This window comes from Phyllostomus discolor, chromosome 9, assembly GCF_004126475.2.
Source record: "Phyllostomus discolor isolate MPI-MPIP mPhyDis1 chromosome 9, mPhyDis1.pri.v3, whole genome shotgun sequence".
In the NCBI taxonomy this organism is placed as follows: Eukaryota; Metazoa; Chordata; class Mammalia; order Chiroptera; family Phyllostomidae; genus Phyllostomus; species Phyllostomus discolor.
The window spans coordinates 2,632,114-2,649,257 of record NC_040911.2 but is presented as its reverse complement, the minus strand read 5'-3'; the positions used below and the strand labels follow the sequence as shown (position 1 = coordinate 2,649,257).

The 17,144-nt window shown below is 59.4% G+C and overlaps 2 protein-coding genes across 3 annotated transcripts in view; one reads left to right on the top strand and one right to left on the bottom strand.

The window, feature by feature from the left end:
* The window catches only part of FBXO15 (F-box protein 15), a 23,946-nt gene extending 13,011 nt beyond the window's left edge, over positions 1-10,935 (bottom strand). The window contains exons 1-6 of one of the 2 annotated variants that reach the window (XM_028524366.2): positions 10,800-10,935; positions 7,481-7,591; positions 5,935-6,039; positions 4,461-4,703; positions 3,696-3,905; positions 514-640 (exon numbers count right to left, since the gene is read on the bottom strand). In XM_028524366.2, the coding sequence (XP_028380167.1) occupies positions 514-640; positions 3,696-3,905; positions 4,461-4,703; positions 5,935-6,039; positions 7,481-7,591; positions 10,800-10,906 (903 nt within the window). In that variant the 5' untranslated portion in view covers positions 10,907-10,935. The remainder of the gene's footprint in view (positions 1-513; positions 641-3,695; positions 3,906-4,460; positions 4,704-5,934; positions 6,040-7,480; positions 7,592-10,799) is intronic. The other variant, XM_036010145.1, reaches the window with a different exon arrangement.
* On the top strand, positions 9,547-17,144 carry TIMM21 (translocase of inner mitochondrial membrane 21). The gene is made up of 6 exons (XM_028524647.2): positions 9,547-12,131; positions 14,484-14,546; positions 14,651-14,748; positions 16,308-16,381; positions 16,466-16,571; positions 16,671-17,144. The coding sequence occupies exons 1-6, from the start codon at positions 11,837-11,839 to the stop codon at positions 16,764-16,766; spliced, it is 732 nt and encodes a 243-aa protein (XP_028380448.1). The 5' UTR covers positions 9,547-11,836; the 3' UTR covers positions 16,767-17,144.

The window sequence follows — 17,144 nt, the reverse complement described above, 5'->3', positions numbered from 1 at the left end:
TGCTGTGTAAGACCCGGGTCTCGGCCCCAGCGGGGCCTGCGGGGGGAGCACAGGAACGTCGCCCAGGCCGCTTCTCTGGGACGGGCTGCCCAGGAAGGAGCCCCAAAGCGGGGGCAGCTCCTACACCCTCCCCGAGGGGCAGACACAGTCCCTGCCATGCCCGGGGCCAGCAACACCAGCAACCGGCAGGTGTGCGGGTTACACACACAGAGAGACTGTGGCAGAGGGAGGACATGGAAAGGACAGACAGGAACGTGGACTGCCGGGCGGGGACGGGGACGGGGACGGGGACGCCCCTGATGGTGAAGGAGCTCGTCATGGGGGGAGCAGCCCAGCAGAGGAGCCCCCCCCCACCGCCGGGGGTCGCTGTGCCCCAGGAAGGGAGCGGTAAGAGGGCCTGATGGCCCGCAATGCGTGAGCCCGGGGAGAAAGCCACGCCCCTGACCCCAGGACACAGGGTGGACGTGGGGTGACAGGGAGGGGTGCCCCGGCCCCGCAGGGCCCCGGCCTTACCTTCCACAGCCCCACCAGCAGCCCCGGGTCCAGGCGGAAGAGCCGGACGAAGCGGTCGCAGCCGAGCTCGGCAGAGTCCGTCACGTCGCGCAGACTGTACCTGGCCACCAGGGAGCGCCACCGAGGCCTTCTTGGCGCATGTGCAGGGGTGGGGAGAGAAGAGAGAGGTGAGTCCGGCATCTGCGGTGTCCCCGGAGGGTATCTGAGCACACCCCGGAAGGGCGTGCTGGTGACACGCACCTGCTAGCTAACACCTGTCGCGTACAGGGGCCAGGGACGCACACAGGTGGGGCAGCTGGAGGCGGGGTGGCCACACCCACTGCCTGCCTGCATGGCTTCCCCTGGGAATGCGGGGGGGGAGGGGAGGAAGGGCCCCTCTGCTCGCCTCCAAGCACACCCAGCCCTCGGCCTCGGCCCACGTGGACTCCCAGTGCGTCTTCCCAGTGAGCGAGTCGAGTGCACGCAACGACAAAGCGCTTGGGGACAAGCCCACGGTCCCCACGGGCTCTCGGTCACAGGTGCGCCTTCCCGAGCAACCATCAGCCTCACCCCAGCAGTACACACGGGAACGTCAGAAAGCAAATCTACACCAAACCATGCTTTCCACTGTGCACCGCACCCGGATCAGTGCGGAGCGAAACTAGCTCAGGTGTGTAAGGAGACACACGCCAACTCCGCCACTCCTCAGCAGCCTCACGCCTGAAGCGTGGAACGCCCCCCCACCCCCCACCCCATGGTGCTGGGCGGAGACACCTGGCCGGCCCAGGGACCCAGAGGGAGCTCACAGGACCACCAGGGAGCGATCCCAGTGGCTGCACAGGGCAGCCCAGGCCGGCGCCGAGGCCACGCGGCACCCAGGGAACTGCAGGGCCAGCCGAGGTGCGCCCTGGGGCGGCCTCAGGCGGAGTCTGTGGGGCCCCAGCCCGGCCCTGGGCCCTGGGGCTGCCAGGCCCCGCTGGCCCCTGCGCCGCTTCTCAGAGAAGGTTCGTGCCGAGACCCCCGGCCAGGGGCAGGCGCGCGGGCAGCATGGGCCAGCCCCACGCGCGCTGGCCCCACGAGCGCGGACACGGGAGGTGAGGCGGACACGCACCCGTCGCTCTCGCACGCCTGTGCGCTGCAGGGCGCCTGGCAGGGCGGGCAGCTTTGGGACAAAGGCGGCGACTCAGCGAGTCCGACCAGAAAGGCCCGAATCACAGGGAGATGCAGGCAGCAAATCACACAATCGCGGCTCCCCGGGTCCTGGAAGGCAGCTCCCTCGGAGGAAACAGAGAAGATGCCAACGAGAGTGACCGAGTCTCTCCTGCGCTGCCCCCTGCTGCCCACGGGGGGACGTGCGCGGCTTCCCAGCGCCCAGCAGGGCACACCCGGTGCTCCCTCGGCACGGGCCGTGGAGGGCTGGCCGGGGTCCACCGAGTGACCCTCCCCGGGGAACGCCCGCCTCGCTGTCCCTGCGCTGTGCCTACCGTCCCCGACCCGGACGACAGCTTCCGGGCCCAGCCCTTGCAGCCAGTCCCTCGCAGCCACGTCCGCTGGCGCTAACCGTGTCGTCCTAACACTACAAACCGGGGGAGCCGAACTCACGTTCCCCGGGGGCCACGTCAGCCTCCAGGCTGCCCACGAAGGGCCGGGCTGTAACTTGAGGGCTGTGTACACACATGACTGCTCCTCGACAGCTAAGCGAGAGCTCGGTGCTGCGGCCGGGCTGAAACAAGGCGGAGGGCCTGACTCGGCCCGCAGGCCTTGTGTTCGCCGCCTGTGCTCTAAACAATGCCCCGTGATATGCAGAGCAGCGCCCTGTGGGCCAGACCGGTGGAGAGGGTGTGGACCCCTCCCCAGGCAGTCCCAGAGGCCAGAGGGCACCGGCACTGAGTGCCCAGCCAGGAGGACCCGGCAGCACCCAGCCGCACCAGGAGGAATTCCGGAGCTTCGTCCCAGTGCAGGTGCTGCCCAGACACCTTCAGGGGTGCAGCCGGGGGGAAGGGCCCATGCACGCAGGCTGCATCTCCACAGTGGGAAGCCCAGTGCTCACACGCACAGCCCAGCCGGGTCACGGACACAACCCTCGAAGAGCCAGCGTCACGGAGAGGGGCCGAAACACGCAGCCCCGGGAACGAAGTCGCAAAACCGTGCCGGTGCCCAGGGAAGCCACGGAAGAACATCACCCCTCCGAGGAGACAGCAGGCCCCAGGGGAGCCCCCTCAACCCCTCCCGCACAAGGGCAGGTGTCAAAGAAGCCAGTGGGGCCACAGCATGCAGGGGGAGGACGATGACGTGGCAATGTCACCCCACAACAGAGGACATGGAGACAGAAAGGGAGGAGGTTGCAGCCGCCGCAGCAGAGCAGCCGTCGGGGAGGCAGCTGGGAGCTCTGCGTGGCCGTGGACTCTGTGCAGAGACGCGGCCGCCTGCGCGGGAGTCAGGACGCTGCTACACGCGGCACAGCCCCGCCCCCGGGAAGGAAGGGCGAAGGGTCAGAAGAGGGAGCACGAGAGACGCTGGAAAAGGCGAGACTCGAGCCTCACACTGCGTGCGGGCTGGGCCGCAGCCGCCCCCAGCAGAGCCGTGAGCCCTCCGGCGGCTTCAGCCTCATGCTGCACACGCGTCTGAGCTGCCCCTTTGAAGGGGTCAGCGTGGGACCCCGCAGCTCCGAGTGCTAAAGACACCGTGGTCCCCACCGCCCCGCCTCACCCAGGGGAGAACACGGGCACGGAGCGAGTGCTGGCGCAAGGCCGCCAGCCAGACGAGCCCGTGAAAACTGATGAACTGATGACGATTCTGACTTTACGATCTGACACTTGCACTGATTGCTACACCATTTACTAAAGGAAACCTTAATGCTTTTCTATATATCTTGTTGTTAAAATGACTAAAACTAAAATCCTCACAAGGCTCGCTGTCCGCCGCCCAGGGAATTCCGTTACCGAGAATGCCACCCCCTGCCGGGCACAGACGCCGAGACGAGGGGGACCTAGACTGGGACCTGACCACACATGGGCTGTGCCCGTCCTTCTCCCGCCCTGTAGCAGCCCAGGATGAGAGAGAGAGGGAGAGAGAGAGAGAGGGGTCTTCACGATGCCATCGAGCTGAAAATGCTGCCGATGTTTCTGAACCACAGAGTAACGCCGACTGGTACCCGCTTACAAGACGCCCTCCCCCGAAGGCCCCGCCGAACCCGTGCTCACCCGTGCTTGGCGGGGGGCTTGGGCCAGTCGGCGAACAGCGGCACCACGCCGCACAGGTCCAGGGCGGCCAGCGTGGCCAGGGGGGGCCAGGCCTTGCCGTGCCAGGCGACGGTGACGGAGGAGTCGTTGAGGAAGAGGTCCACGTGCTGCAGCACGTGCTCCCTGCCGCTCTGCTCGCGCAGGACGATCACCCAGCCGACGCCCGACACTCTGCAGCGGGAGAGGCAGGCGGGAGCGTTTGCCCCGGGGGGGAAAAAAATGCTGACGTCTGTCTCCTGCATCATCTCTGAAGCAGCCGGCTCCTCACCCCCAAGGTCAGGGTTCTGGGGACGGGACGTGCCTGTGGCGAGCGTGCATGGCCCCTACGGCCCCCCCCGAGACCCTCTCTCCTCCCCTGGCGAGCATCTCCCGTGTCCTCAGCACGGGCAGCACATGGAGAAGTTAAAAACCAAAAAGTTCTGCCCGAGGGAACCGCCTTGAATGCCCTTGCCCCACAGAGCACACAGCACTGGGCGATTGCTGCTTCTGGTTAAAGCTGGGCACCCCCTGTCTGGAGTGAAGATGCGACACGTCTTATGGACGCACAGAGACACGGGCATCCAAAGACAGCTCCCCTCCCCCCCGCACACACACATGTGCAGGGCACGTATGCCCCGCACACACGGCCGTCTGAGCTCACACCTCACTCTGCTCTGACGGCCCACAGTCCCCGTGCCCGCCCTCACGATCCCCCCCCCCCCCCGCCGCACGCAGACGGCGCCGTACCGGAGGGCCTCCTTGGTTTTCTCGGGGAGGCCCGTGTACAGGTTGACGGGCTTCAGGACCTGCGCCAGAGCCGCCCTCAGGGAGGCCATGCGCTTGGCGACGCACTGCCTCTTCCAGTAGCCGGCGTCTCTGTCCTCCACGGACAGCAGGCTCACGGACTCCGCCGCCTTCTGCGCCGGGTCGGCTCTCCAGTTGTATCTTTTAGGGGAAAAGGCAGATGAGTAGATCCTGATCCAAACAAGACTAGGGGAGAGAAAACAGTGACCAGGCTGAGAGAGGCCGCCGCACACCGGTGGCCGCAACAGGTTGCTGTGCAGGCGCGCGCAGAGCGCCTGGGCCGGCACGCCGCCCTCCCGGCCAGCGCTCCCCTCGGGGGAGGGAAGTCAGCTTCTCTCGGGGGAACGGAGGCGGGGGTTAAATTCTACGTCCTGATATAAAAGGTGGCGTTCACGCTGAGACATGTCACTATTTGCTCGTCTGTGTCTCCACGTCCCGTTCAGTGCGGAAAGGGACGGGACGACCCACGGGGCGACCCGAGAGGTGGTGAGCAGAGGGCAGTCCCCCTGCAGACGGGAGCCCTGGACTGCAAGGGGCTGGTGGGAGGTCCGGGAGCCGGGAGGGGACAACCGTGCCGGCCACACCGCGCCCACCAGAGCGGACGCTCACACTCGCCCCCACCACCTCACCCCCATCTGGGCATCACACGCAGCCAGACCCTCTGGCGCCTCTCTCTGCTTCCTAGCAGGGCTTCTCGGCGGCTTCTCCACGAAGTCAGTCCACACCAAGCCGTCTGCCTTCGGGAGGCTGTGTGTTCAGCTCAGAAGTCTGCCCCACTGTGTGCCCGCCCTGGCCCTCACAGGCTGCAGAAACGTCTGCCCCACTGTGTGCCCGCCCTGGCCCTCACGGGCTGCAGGAGAGTCTGCAGCTCGTGACAAGAGCCTGTGCATCTGACCCGACTACCGGTCAGGTGCCGTTGCTCGGGAAGTGGGGCCCACGTTATGCTCTGACCCACCGCGCTTCCCGGAGCTCTGGAAGACACCCCCGTGACCGGGCAAGGCGGGCTGCTGCCTGCCCCGGTGACCACAGGCAAGCAGTGCTCGTGCCGAGGCCTCTCGGCACGGCAGGGGGTCAGCCCCACCGAGGTGACGGCCCAGAGAACCCCCTTCAAACGTGGACCCTGGAAGTCATCAGCGTCACGGGCCATGTTACAGGCTCCTGTCCTCTCTTCAGGAGCATGCTCAGAACACACCCTTAACTCCCAAAACACGCATGTGTATCCATCCAGTTATTGGTGCCCCCTCTCCATGAACACTAAGACACTTATAAATACAACCGAACATGGTTCTCGCCCTTCGGAAGAGAAAAGAACCATGCGGGTGGTTTCATCAGGAGCTCGGACGTGTAAAGGACGACTTCCAGGAAAGTGGGCGGGACTCGGCCAGACCCTGACGGAGACGCCTGGCTCCCTCCTTACTTGTCGTTGGCCAGGTGATAGAGGCGCCTGTTCACGCATCCCACGCACAGCAGGGCGGCCGCATCCAAGTAGGACAGGATCTTCAGCAAGATTTCTGCAGGCATGCTGGGGGGGCAGGGGGGTGCGGGGGTGAGCTCAGAGCAGTGGGCGTCTCACCCGGGCACCGCTGCCGTCCTCCCCGCAGAGAGGGCCGGAACAGACCCCCCTCCCCACCCGCAGGCCACCCGCCATCTTCTGCTGCGTCCCCGCGGTGTGCGCCGTTACCGCGATGCTCAGGACACACGCCTGCGCCGAGACCCGGCTGCAGGGGGCTGCCCTCGCTCCTGGGCCTCCCCCACCCTGAGCTGGCAGGCGGGCTCCACCCACCCCCACGGCAGGAGTGTGGTTTGGGGAGACAAGTGGTACTGAGAGACGGGTGCCTGCTTGGCTGTCAATGGGCAGAGCACAGAATCCCCGCCCCTCAAAAACGGGGAGGAACCACCCTCCGTGGAACGGGAAACACCGACGCACTGCCACCCGTGCCCGCCGCTCTGAGCCCCTCCCCGGCCCGTCCCCGGGCTCGGCCGCTCCTCCCAGCTTCCAGGGAACACCAGGCCCCATCGGGGCGGCTCGGGGGTCGTTCTCTTCCTCACTTACGTGCCCCGCAAGTGTGACGCCGAGAGGCATTCTCCATATCCCGTGGGCTTCTATGGCCTTAGAGTCCTACGAAACCCCACAATAACCTGGCGCTGCCCAGAACGCACTGCCTGGGGGCGGGGGGAATCGGGAGCACACCCCGAACTTGGGGCAGCAGGCCACGGAAGGTGGCCGCAGGCGGCTGTGCCCGGTGGGGGAGGGGAGCACCGGATACAGGATGGGGGGAACAAACCCCCCCACTTGCCCACACTCTCTAATTGGGAGTTTAAACAGTGATGTAAGTCGGGTAGGAAAGGCCTCTGATGCCTCATGGAAAAGTTGCAAGAAACACATTTTTGTAGCAATTTGCGTTATCCGTTGAATGTGGTTTTTTTATATTTTGATTCAACTATTTCCCATTTTGTGGTTATTTTTTAAATCAGGGTAATTTTTTTTTAATGTGGAGTTGAACTCAGAGAAAACACTTCGGAAGAACACCTGGCAACTGCAACAGTTACTTAATCGGAACAGGACCCCACTGAAGGAGGGTGTCGGACGGGCTCGCCCTCAAAACCCCCGAAGCTACGGAACTCAGAGACACCCCGAACACTTAGGAGAAGGCACTTTAATCTTCTCCATCTTCACGCGCCTATCTCCACAGGAGAGTGAATCACTTTAAAGAACTTTTTAAAAGGGGGGAATTAAATTGACTTATCACTTTTAGACATTGAGCTTCATAAAATTAGTCTAATAATGATGGTGGTGACAGCTGGTGACTCACACCCAGCTCCCAGAGTTGTGCACGCTTCCTACACGATGCTATTGTGGGAGCGCTCCAAATAGCAGCTCGGGGCGTGTGGCGGTGTGCTGTCTCTAACACCCGCGCCCCGGAGGCCTCCCGGGGAAGCAGCCGGCGACCCGCGCGCCTTACCTGTCCAGCCACGCGGGGCAGTGCGGGCAGGGCCGCCCCCAGGGCCCGTCACCTGGGGCGAGCTGCTTCCCGGGCGTCCGGAAGGCAGCGGCCCAGGCGTCTGGCCCCCTCCTGAAAGGAACACACAGAAAATTCAAGTCACCACAACGGAAGGTGCACCATCCATTCCCCAAGACCACGTTTCAAGGGATTCGCAGACTCCAAAGACGGCGCGCTGTGGAACCTCGCCCGGCAGAGACAGGAGGGGGGGGGGGCGGGCCGGACTGGGCAGCGGCCGTGGCCCGGAACCTGGGCTCGCTCCCCGGGGCTGGCAGACTGCTGTCCCCACCCACTCTGCTCACTGGCCGTCGGCATCGAACGGGCTCAGTGACACGGACGTAATGGACACAAGAAGGACGAAGACAAAACGTACTCACTGTCCGATCTCAACAATACAACACCAAAACCTAATAGAAAATACCATCAGCAGAGTGGAAAAACCTCTTAGACCTGTGAGCCAGAACTGCCGGCGGGACCCAGGACGCTGCTGACCGCCGAGGGGCGGCGGCCGGTTCCGACTCCAGCTTCGGCGGCCCCAGCCCCAGAGCCGCCACTCACTCACCCACGAATCTGTTCACACTCTCACCCCTCGTGTTCAATGAACTTGAACTACTGCTGTGGTTAAGCAAAAATAAACGCGTTTAGAAGCATTACTAAATTGATAATAATGTCTTGCCGTTATGTATTTCTTCAATCCAAAGACGCCAAAAGAAACAAAAACTATTACCTTAGGCCTCTCCAAGGGAACTGAAGAAAAGTAAATGGACACACTCTATCGGTCGGTTTCAATCTGGCAAATTAGCGGAGACCAAATGCACGGAGAGGGACGGCGCTGGCTGGGGGGGAGCAAACAGGTGCGCCCACTCTCCGCCAGACCGGGAGCGGCTAGCTGCGCACGGCATGCAAGGCCAAACCCAGAAGCGCCAGGAAAGACCCTGAGAGGTACACACATATCCCTGGGAATATCTCCTACGGTGAAAAAATGTTCCCTGTGACTTCACTCAGGAATGTCCGTCTCAAAGCTGTCTGCTGGGAAAAAATTCTAGACACAGAATGGGGACTGGCTGGCGGGCATGGCGTCCGCAAGGGCAGAGCTCACCGGCCATCACGGGCCCGTGTGGGCTGGAGGCCGAGAGCGCCTGGGCCCCTCCCTCCGGACTGGCCTCCCCAGACGGTGTTCTAGGGTCTCGCTGTGTCATCCGGCCTATCAGCAGACTTCAGGACCACCACAAGCCCGTCTGCACTTCTCCGTAGAACGACCGCCCGCCCACGCCCGAGGACCACAGAGTTCGAGAGTCAGGAGGGCGAGCACACGTGCCCACACACACCTTTCTCTCCACGAAGTTAAGCGCACCCTTAGCTGGTGTGGTCAGTACGAGGACGTTTGGTTCAAAAACACTGTTTCACATCACAGATCTTCGCCTGACAGCTTTGGATTAGTTCAGTATTTTTTCAAAATCTACCTCCTGGGCCTCATTTTTAATGCCAAGAATTTAGACCAACTTGTAGAAAGTATAAATTAAGCCAACTTGATGTGCTTCCTACTACATTTCTTACAGTTGATGATATTTACCTACATATTCACATTCTATGTTTAAAAGGGGAACTTCTGATTCCTTATTGAACTCTGATGTTCCTGCTTTCACACATTTAAAGCAACTGCCTACGTAGACCATAATCAATCATTCTTTGCACCTGACCTTTCTCTACCAAAAGGAACGCATACGTCACCGAATCACAGGTGGACATGCGGGCTCCCCGGCCGGGAAGAATGACAGGCACTCTGACTAAAGCACCGCACCAGGGAGTCCGGTCACCTTACAAAGGAATGGAAGATTTGTCATCTAAAAGTCATTCTGCTGCCCACTAACAGAGCGCTACACATAAAGACTAATTTTAGTAATAGTGACAAAAGATTTAAAGTTCAAGCTTCCTATTTAAATGCCAGTCTTTCTCTCCTACTGAAAAAGAATTTTTGCAGGCATTGTCACCCTGTCACTTGTCACCAGGCTTGCAGGAGGTACAATATGTCTAGCACTACAAGTATTCACTCAGGAACTATTACCAAAACACTAAGGGACAGCATCCTGCTTCGGAAACCAGGGTGAGGTGCTGGAACCCTAGGGTGGACCCAGGATCCAGTCCTGGAGATTCAGGAAAACAGAAAATGACAAGTAGTTGAACCGGTAAGTAGCATCACCCTTTCTAAATGCTTTAGCGCAGACAGTGATGTATCAGAAGGAATAATACGCATGACTTTCTATATCTGTAAATCAAGAAGGCTTTTACAAACAGAAGGATAATCCTTAAGATCACAAATTGTCCTTAGCATTATCCCTCTACCTGGTAAACGGACTGGAATGATGGATGCAGAGCTAGGAATGCTTGCGATAAAACGAAGGGATTTCATGAGGCACCACGACAGCATGGGGATGCTTCTGACATACTGGACCACTCGCGTCGGGAAGAGAGCCATTATCCCTGGGCGTTAACCTCATGGTCTGGAAGCAGCTGCAGCCTCCCGTCCCTGCCCCTGCCCCTGCCCCTTTCTCCATTTTACTCCTCCAAGCTGCCTTCTCTCACTGTGGAAGAGGACGACCCTTCAGTGGAGAATGGAGGGGAAACCGGCAGAACCGGTTTAGGAGCAGAGCCCCACAGGGCGACCACCCAGAGGCATCCCTCGGGGTTTACGTAGGGACGCAGACTTGGCCTGGAGTCGGACGTGCAGAAAGTGCTGCCCGGCAGGGGGCGCTCCCGGACCCACCTGCCCGCCGGAGGAAGCTGCTTAGGGCCCCGCGTCCTCCACTCACGGACCGTGGGCGGGACAGAAAATCGTAACGTTTCTACTTCTCCAAGTTAGAAGGTCACAAAAAGACGAAAAGGGTCTCCTGGCCTCAGAACCAGGAAGAACTTCGAGGACGCATTGCGGGGTTGTGCCGTTTCGGAACGTGCAGGTGGAGACCGGTGTGGCGCACCTGTCTGGGCAGGTGCAGCTCATTCGCGCCGAGGGTCCCTGCGAGGCGCTGCTCGGAGGTTGGGAAGCTTCCCACGTTGGGGACCCCACAGTGCCTACAGCTGACCTAACGGAAAGTTTCCTGGGGGCCACTCGACTTGTACCCTGACTTGAGGTGGCCCCACGCTTCCAAGTTGAAGATACTTCCTCCCGCCATTCTTCCAGACCTTTCCCGCACTGACAGGAGCCGCCGGCAACGCGCCAGAGAGGGGCCAATGGACAGAAAGGGGAAAGGGCGGCAGGGCTGCGGGAGAGGGGGACCGTCACCTGAACCTGTCGCTCCCCGGGGCCGCGCCGACGCCCCCGAGGGGCAGGCGCAGGCCCTGGAGGCCGAGCCATTGCTGCTGCAGAAGCCGACCGCGTCTGGTCGCCATGGAGACCCGGGCGGAACGTGTGGGCGGTGCGACCCGAGGAAGGTAAAGAGCACCGCCCCCGCCACGCCCACCCGACGCTGGTGCCCTTTCTGACACGCATGCGCAGAAGCGGCTTTCCGTCTGCTCTGCCAGAGACTTCTGGAGATTTCCGAGTGCGCGGGGTTTGTAACTCCGTGTTGCTATTGTGGCTGCCTCCTTCCATCCTACGTGCTGACTCTTTCGTTGTGCACGCTACTTTCTGTCCCTTTTTTTTTTTTTTTAGGGAGAACGTGAAATGCAAAGGTTACGTCATTTGCCCAGAAGGGAGGGCAGAGCCACAGTCTGACCGGAGAATTTTCAGTTTACACGGCCCTCTATAAAGGGTCGCAAGAACACGCAGTTTGCAATTGTTAATTTGACTTGGCTGAGTCTGAATACGATGGTCCAACCACGCGAACCCTGACCAAACTAACTTCGTGCAGCGCATGCGTAGGCGGCCCGCGCAGGGTTGTCTGGGAAACGCAGAGGGGACGGAGTAGAGTATGGCAGCCTTGCATTCTGGGAGATGTAGTCTTTGACTCTTCCTCGCTACGGCAACTCAGAGAAGAGTGAGGTTCTCAAACTACTCTTCCCAGGATTCCTAGGGGTTTCCCAGGGTACCTTGTAAAGGCATGGCGGGGAGAGTGTGAATGTCAACCTAGAAGGTAATCAGAACACTTGAATTCAACCAAAAAGAGGACCAAAGAGAAGGGGCGGCGGGCAGCAACTCCTTTTTGGAGGCCTTTCGACTTAAAAACTCTGCCGGCGCTCACGTTTCTGTCGAGCACGCCGTGCAGCCTTACCGGCGTGTATGTGTGCCCTGGATCACGGTCCGGCTGGGCGTGGAGGGGCCGGTGAGGCTTTGCTGGTCGCGGTTGGCCTCTTCCCTAAGTGGAGCGGGTTTCTGTGAAAATGATTTGCTTTTTTCTACGAGCTGTGCAGTATACGGAGAAGCTGCACAGGTCCTCGGGGAAGCGCCTGTTTTTGCCACGCGTCGTCGTTAGCAAAGCTTGCCTGACGACCGAACCCCGATGGAGATGGGGGCTGCACGAGCGGAGAACGGTGCGCCCCGGATGTCCCCTCGGAGTCCCCCGGAGGACCGTCTGGACGCAGGGACGAGGTCTCCAGAGAGCAAAGGAGGACGGCAGCAAGCAAGTGTCTGTGCACAGTCAGAGGGCGGAGACCGCCGTGTCCACGGCGCAGAAAGGTAAAGGGGAATTCTCCAGTCGGGACCAGCCTCTCAGCAAGTGTGGCAAGCGGTGCCCGTGTGCTTCTAGAGAAGGGTGGCGCTAAGGAAGCCGAGTCAGTTCACACAATTAAAAGGCGGAACCGCTAAACATAGCTTAACATCAGAGAGCACAGGCCTGCAATATCCTTCATACGTTTCAACTCAAATTTGAAACCTGAATTATGTCTAGAAGATTTTTCTCAACTTCCACTAGTTTGGTGTGGAGAGAGCTGTATAAAACTGAGCCATTGTTTAAAACTTGAAAATAGACAATAGGTCGCCCTGGTGTTATTTCATGCATTTGACTCTCGCGTTCTTCCCGTCTGTCAAACGTTAGTATTCTAAGGTAGGAGGCACACTCCCCCAATTCACGTAACTGAAAACTAAATGCAGATGTCCCTGATTCCGCTGTTCTGATATCCAGGCCAGTGCCGTTTGGGACCAAGCGCAAGGATTTCGTGAACTTCCGTCTTGTCTGTGACCAGCACTTGAACGGTTGCTAGTGGCTGTGCCAAAGACATCCTGAAGCACCAAGAGCCTCCCACTGAAGTGGGAGGAGGGTGCGGAGTGCGAAACAAACGGTGGAAAGAGGCGAGTGGCCCTACAGAGAAAGGGGACTAGGGAGACCGTGGTCCGGAGTAGCCAGCCGGAATAAATAAAAAAGAGAAGTCACTGAGTCACAGTCCATAGGGATTGACTCACGGAGTTCCACTCACCAAACACTTAGCTTGAGAGGCTGCTGCATGCCCAGTTACTGAGTTACTGGTGACACGCGCACAGTTGGGGGTGTCCGAAACAGCTCCTCACTTCCGATGACCCGGCAGTGATAGGACGTATAAAATAAGAAAGGTGAAATGTCATTTCATCAGGGAAGGTTGGCAAAGCTTTCACAAGCAAAATAAGCAAGCATTTTGGTTTTTAGTTTTTTCTTTATTTCACAAATAATGTGAAGAAAAAAGTAAGGAAAAAGGAAGAAAGCAATGCAGACACCCATGAGTGTATCACAATGTCTATGTTAATATTTGGTTTCTGTCATTTCCGTGCACGTACTTTTTAACACAGATAATTGAGTTGTTTCGTACCAGTTGTTTTTGCAGTCAGCTGAATATGTCAGGAATACAATGTAGCATCTCATTCACACAGCCTAATTAAAGTTGAGCGTGAAAGAGCAGCCTGTGCACAGAGGTCAGAGGCGCCGAGGTGGCAGGCCACGTGGCTGCGGCAGCAGCACAGGGCACAGCGCAGGCAGGCCTGCTGCAGAGCCCCGTCTGACCGGGACCCCGCCCAAGGTGCACGGTGGGAGCAGGATCCCCACACGCGGGCACGCTGCCTCCAGCGCCCAGAGGGGCCCGCCAGGCACAGTGGGAGGACGGGCGGGATGCAGTCATCTGTCTGGTACTGGGCTGGGGGCCCCATGCCCTACCGTGCACTCCCATAAGTTTTACAGGTGCGGTTGACAGGCCCCGGATCGTGTTTGGGCTCATCCCCCCACCTGAGCACACGTGTCTGCCCAGGGCTCCCGACACACATGCCACCTGTTACTGTCGGCTGTGACGCAGTGGCGTGTCCTGCAGGACACCCGGGGCGGCGCCGTCCACATAAGACTCTGTGCAGTGGTGGAAGCGTTCGGGGTGTGTCCTGACCCCTGTGGTAGCCACTAGCCGCCCGTGCCTGTGGAGCACTTGAAATGTTGCTGGTGTGGAGGAACTCAGTTTTCATTGAGTTTTAAGTAACTGAGGTTACTTTTTAAATTAAATAGCCACGTGGCATGTTGCTGCTGCTTTGGACACCCCAGGCCCCGAATGTCCGAGTCACGTAAAACTGTGTTGTGACAGGGCAGGACTATACTGTGACAGGGCAGGACTATGCATAGGCACTGTGGTCCTGTTTCACATCGCTGCAGCCTAGTACCGCCGCCCCTCCTCAGTAGAGGCGGAAAACTGCACGTTTTCCGCATCAATGGCCAACACCGTGTAATGCAACCCCCTGCGTTCCCATTCCTGTGTCAGGGCTGCCACCCCCTCTGGGATCTGTGGGTTCTATGAGAGGAGGACTGGTGGGTGCCGGGAATGTGAGGGGCACCGCCACCCCTCTATCTGAGGTCTCTAAGAGGAGCACTCTCTGCCGCCCCCTCCTGGGTGTGATTTGGGTTGGATGTGTTTTTGAGTTGGCTCTGACTCACGGGGGCGTGTGAGAATGGCTGCTCCGGAATGCTGACCCACTCGTCAGGCCCCGAGTCCACGCCTGCCCCGAGTCCACCCCCCCTTGAAACACCAAGGTTCCCGCTTGCGTCCAGCACGCGTGTGACTCCGTGCTCTTTTCCCTCCACAGTTAAAGAAGCCGGAAGAGATTTCACCTACTTGATAGTGGTGCTTGTTGGAGTCACCATTACAGGTCGGAAGCACAGCAAGTATAAGACCCCGAATACCTGTTTCACTTACCGATTGCCTCACCCCTGCTTTACTTGATCTTCTTTTTCTCTTCTTTTTCTCTCTCAGGTAGCTTGTTTTACGTGATTTTCAAAGAACTTTTTTCTTCGTCTAGTCCTAATAAGATATATGGGAAAGCCTTGGAAAAATGCAGATCACATCCAGAGGTGAGTCCCCAAGGTGGAGTTACACGGACCCTGGTGATGGGACCCTAATACCGGGAGTGGAGGAGGGGTGAGCAGAACTCACGCGCCGGTTCTGAGACTGGTGGGGTCTGTAGAGGAACACACAGTGGGTAAGTTGTTCGTGGTATTAGGTCTTCCTTCTGTGCCGGCCCTGCCCGAAGGCCATTCAGGGTCCACGTGGGATAGACACCCCGAGAGAATTATACAAGAGGAAGTCGCTGTACAGCTACCATAGTAGTAAATGCTTAGCCTGTACCCGAGCCGTAAACAGTGACGCAGGTCTCAAGCATCTCTCGTGTTACACATTATCTCTTTTTTCGGGACTGTTGCTGTGGGATGTGTCAGGTTCTCGAGAAACCTGACCGGTGACCCCGGGTCACAGGAGCAGTTCTCCCTGAGAGCACACAAGCCTGGGACTCAGGCGCCTGGCCCCTCGGCGCACTGTCCCCATCGAACCCACAGAAACCCCGGGCCAGCTCCGCTCAGCCCGTCTGCAGAAGGGGAAGCCGACACTTGAAGGAAATACGTACGAGCAGCAGCTTAGTTAAAGGTTGGGAGGCCTCTCCAGAGAGGGGACGACGGACCGCATCCTTCACAGACTCGGCCTTTCCTGGCGCCTCAGCCCTTCAGACAAAGAACACGCAGCATGGACAGAGTGGCGTGGCACCGAAGGCGTAACTGAATCCGCTGCCCGTCAGGGGTCTACGCATAGTAGTGAAGCATTTCGTTTCGTCAGCGTGTGTCCAGGTCCTGCTCTCTGCCAGGCACTGTGCCTGGGTGAGAAACAGGAGACCCTCATGTCGTGACGCCGGTGTGATGCCGGTGTGCTCGGCCTGTCCGGGGGTTTGAACAGTCGGTCACTCGTTCAGCCCCACGGCTCACAGTCTCCCCCAGCGCGCTGCCACGGTCTGTGCGTGCAGGGGGTGCGGTGCTGCTGGCGCCGGCGCGGAATAAGGACGATTTTGTTGGTTTGGGTTTGATAGCAATTTTTAAAGGTTCCAAGATGTTTGCATTTTAAGTCCAATAAAAGTTACATTTCCGTGTCATTGTAAACTTTCCCATTAGGAATCATTGACTCACGTCTATGGACCTGTTTTAAGTAGGTCATTATGACCTGGGTTTTTGTTGTCACTGTGTTTAATGGCTTAAGAAATCAGCTTGTCTCTTAGCTGGTCGTATTAGACCCCATTTATTAGACCCCATCAGATAAAGTTCACTAAAAACGTTCAGGCGTCTAAGTATGTGAACCCCGGTTGGCTGTGCGTGTTTCTGTGGGGAGCGGAACAGCTGCCCCGCCCCTGCGCCATCCTGATGCCACTGGCGGCGCTGGGGAGTCACCGGACCGTCTCCGCACGGGAACACTGGTCGGTTACGGGGCGGGTCTTGCGTAGTAACGGTCTCTGCACTGGGCTTGCCCCTTTGAGGGGCCCGGGCTTCCTGGCTTCCCTTCCTGAGGGAGACCCCTCGGCTTGTCAGAGAGTGCTCTCCCGAGACCCTTGCGAAGGGCAGGCGCCCACCGGGGCGCTATCTGTCTCCCGCAGGTGGTGAGCGTCTTCGGGGAGCCCGTCAAGGGCTACGGGGAGGCGACGAGCCGCGGCCGCAGGCAGCACGTCAGGTAGGCGCTGGCCGGCGCGTGGGGGGCGCGGGGCTGGTTCCCGGTGCGAGGCCTTCAGGCCGTGCCCCTCCGTGTCCCCGCCAGCTTCGTTGAGTACGTGAAGGACGGGCTGAAACACGTGCGGGTGAAGTTCTACATCCAGGGCTCCGAGCCGGGGAAGCGCGGGACGGTGCACTCGGAAGTGAAGGAGGTGCGCGGGGGCGGGGCGGGGCGGCGGGTTCGGAGCGCGCGGCTGCGGGACGTGCGTGCGGGACGGAGAAATGACCCCGTGAAACGCTTTCTTTTCCAGAACCCAGAGAGCGGCGAATACGAATTTCGATATATATTTGTGGAACTCGAAGCCTATCCGAAAAGAACTATCATCATCGAAGACAATCGATCCTGAGATCTCAAGAAGCCCACGCCGGGTTCCCAGATGCGGGCCGCGCCGTGCGGGCACAGCCCTGGTCTTCGGCTCCCCTGGAGCCCGTCCGTCCGGGGAGGCAGGAAGGGGACGGCTGGGCCACGCGGACGGAGCCCGGCGGTGGTTGCGCTTAGACAGCGGGCCTAGAGCTGCTCCTGCAGCGGGAAAGTCGTTCAGTGGCGCACACCGGGTGGTCCCGGCGGGGTTTCTGCTCTCCTGAACATCGCCCTTCATGAGAAGTTTTCATTAAAAAGTCTGCATCATGTGAGAGAGAAAATAGTTCAGTGTTTTATGCTTTTTTAATGTTTTGTAGCTACATAAAATCTGTGGAATAAAACTAAAGCTAACACGTGAGAAGCA

Excerpts from the sequence above, each read along its gene's own strand:
- TIMM21 (XM_028524647.2), top strand. The coding sequence starts at position 11,837 with ATGATTTGCTTTTTTCTACGAGCTGTGCAGTATACGGAGAAGCTGCAC. Across the intron at positions 12,132-14,483 it reads CGTGTCCACGGCGCAGAAAG|TTAAAGAAGCCGGAAGAGAT; the intron begins GTAAAGGGGAAT and ends TTCCCTCCACAG. Across the intron at positions 14,547-14,650 it reads TGTTGGAGTCACCATTACAG|GTAGCTTGTTTTACGTGATT; the intron begins GTCGGAAGCACA and ends TTTCTCTCTCAG.